This window comes from Choloepus didactylus, chromosome 16, assembly GCF_015220235.1.
Source record: "Choloepus didactylus isolate mChoDid1 chromosome 16, mChoDid1.pri, whole genome shotgun sequence".
Lineage (NCBI taxonomy): Eukaryota > Metazoa > Chordata > Mammalia > Pilosa > Megalonychidae > Choloepus > Choloepus didactylus.
In genome coordinates, this window is record NC_051322.1 from 20,073,284 (window position 1) to 20,075,450 (window position 2,167).

At 38.0% G+C, this 2,167-nt stretch overlaps 1 protein-coding gene across 1 annotated transcript; it reads right to left on the reverse strand.

Moving 5' to 3' along the window:
- Positions 1–246: 246 nt before the first annotated feature.
- On the reverse strand, positions 247–1,485 carry LOC119511603 (protein MAK16 homolog). The gene has a single exon (XM_037806112.1). It carries the CDS (start codon positions 1,468–1,470, stop codon positions 634–636), a length of 837 nt encoding a protein of 278 aa, XP_037662040.1. The 5' UTR covers positions 1,471–1,485; the 3' UTR covers positions 247–633.
- Between the last annotated feature and the right edge of the window lie 682 nt (positions 1,486–2,167).

Here is a 2,167-nt window from a genome sequence, read left to right on the forward strand (position 1 = left end):
CGAAGGTGCTCCCTGCGATGGAACTTAATGTCTGTATTACTTTCCCAAAGAGAAGATTTTCTTTCTATCCCAGATTATATTAATGGAATTATTTAAGGAAAAAGGTATTTTTATGCTAAACATTATGTTAGATCTTCTTTTTCCTTCCCTCTTTCTACTCCTATAAGGGTAGGGAAAGGAGGATGAGAACAATTTTAAGCCCTGCCATTTCTAAATAAAAATTTAGGGGGAGAAACAAAAGACACCAAGGAAACGGGCACATAGCATTTAAGACTTAGAAATATTTACAGTCACAATCTCATTCCAGCATCAAGAACTTGTCTGTTAAGCTTCTTGGGCTCATGCTGCTACTTTAATATATATGCTATAAAAATACTTCATTCACAATTTAAGAATTTCTTCCACTCTCTCCTAGATATCTTGCTCACAGAAGTGGCATAAATATTGAAAACACAAATATTGTGTTAAATACAACATGAAAGAGCAAAAATTGGAAGGGTGTATGTGTTTAAAAAAAGAAAGGGAGAAGTTCAAAATGTTCAGGCCTATTTATAAATGTTTGAGGAGAAATCATGTAGTTTTGGCCTTAGCCATGGGCTCTGTCTCCTGCTCATACTCTATCTCTACGTAGGCTCATTTTCTCCGCAAAGGTCCTTTCAAAGGTGTTTTGCCTTTGTGTCTGGCATCCAGGGCCTTTTCTTCGTCCTCAATGGATGATCTCTGATCCTGATCTTCATTACCGCTGATGTCCAGTTTATCCATGTCCTCAAAGTCACTTATGTCACTCTCATCCACCTCATCATCTTCCACAAATTCTCTTGTTCCCAAATCTTCTTCTTCTTCTTCTTCATCATCTTTTTCCTCAGCATCTGAAGAGTCACTCTCTGCCTCCTGCTGTTCCAGGGCCTTGTCGAAGGCATGAATGGGGAAGTTGTAGATGTCGCTATACGTATCTTGTTTCAGTCTTTCCAGTAATTCCTTTTCAATGGCGTTATCCAGCTGAGCAGCTATCAATGCCTTTTCCTCTCTCCTTTTTTCCCTCCGTTCTACCTGCTTACTCAAAGGAACAATTTTCCTCTGTCCCTTTAGTGTAAGTTTTCGAATTCGAATTAGGTACTGGGTAATCTTGGTGAATCTCTGTTTACATTTATGTCGAATAAAACGGGGCCAGTAAATTAGATTTTCATCTATTTGCTCCAGTGCCTTCTCATAGTTTTTACTGAGCAGGACCCGTTCCCAGAGATGCCTAGGAAAAGCTGCTCGTTCTATAACCTTCATATACAAGTAGCACTGTCCTTTTTCTTTTTTGATGGTGGCATACTGACTGTTTGCCAGGGGACAGGATGATCGATTGCATAATCCGGTTAGGCTGTATTCATTTCTGCAAAAGCTCTGAGTCTTGGTTCTTATTTTGAAGGAACAAAATTGTTTGTTTCCTAGTGTATCCCAGATAACATCATCTGACTGCATGCTGCCGGCGGCTCAGCGTGCGACCGCCATTTACTTTCTTTGCATAAAAATTTAGATCTGTATTATCTTTCCTCTCTATTTGGGAAAAAGGTACAGATATATCCATCTACCTTTCCAATGAATGTATATGAAACTATTTAACTCCACCCATTAGCTTTATCCAAGCTGAAGTAATAAAGAGCCAAAGCTAAGTATGTGGTCCTGAGAAAAACAGACTATGGCCTTAAATATTAGTTCTGCCACTTATTAGATGTGTGGTCTTAGAGAAACTATTTAGCTAATCCGTGCTTCATTTATTTCATCTATAATTTGCAGTTAATATTAGAACCTACCTCACAATGTAACTGTGACAATACCTGGCCTATAGAGAACATTAAATATATGTTAGCTGTTATTCCAAGAAGTTGAAAAATTAGAAAAATTGAGCTAATAGAATAAATGCTTCAATGATTTTCTAAGTGATTCCACCCACATATCTGAATAACCATCTGCTTTAATGGCTAAGTGCAAAAAGTGTGTTGTAAATGAGAAAATGTACCACAGTATCATTCCTTAAAGTGCTTACTCTGTCGCTGATGGAAGTGAGCATATGCTCGATGGTGTTATAAATTTAGAGAGAGAGAGAAAGAGAGAGAGAGAGCCCGAGAGATGGTATATGTGTGAAAGAGAGATAAGAAAACAGTATCTTTGACATGAC

What these genes read in the sequence shown, in the direction of transcription:
- LOC119511603 (XM_037806112.1), bottom strand. Translation starts at nt 1,470, where the DNA reads ATGCAGTCAGATGATGTTATCTGGGATACACTAGGAAACAAACAATTT.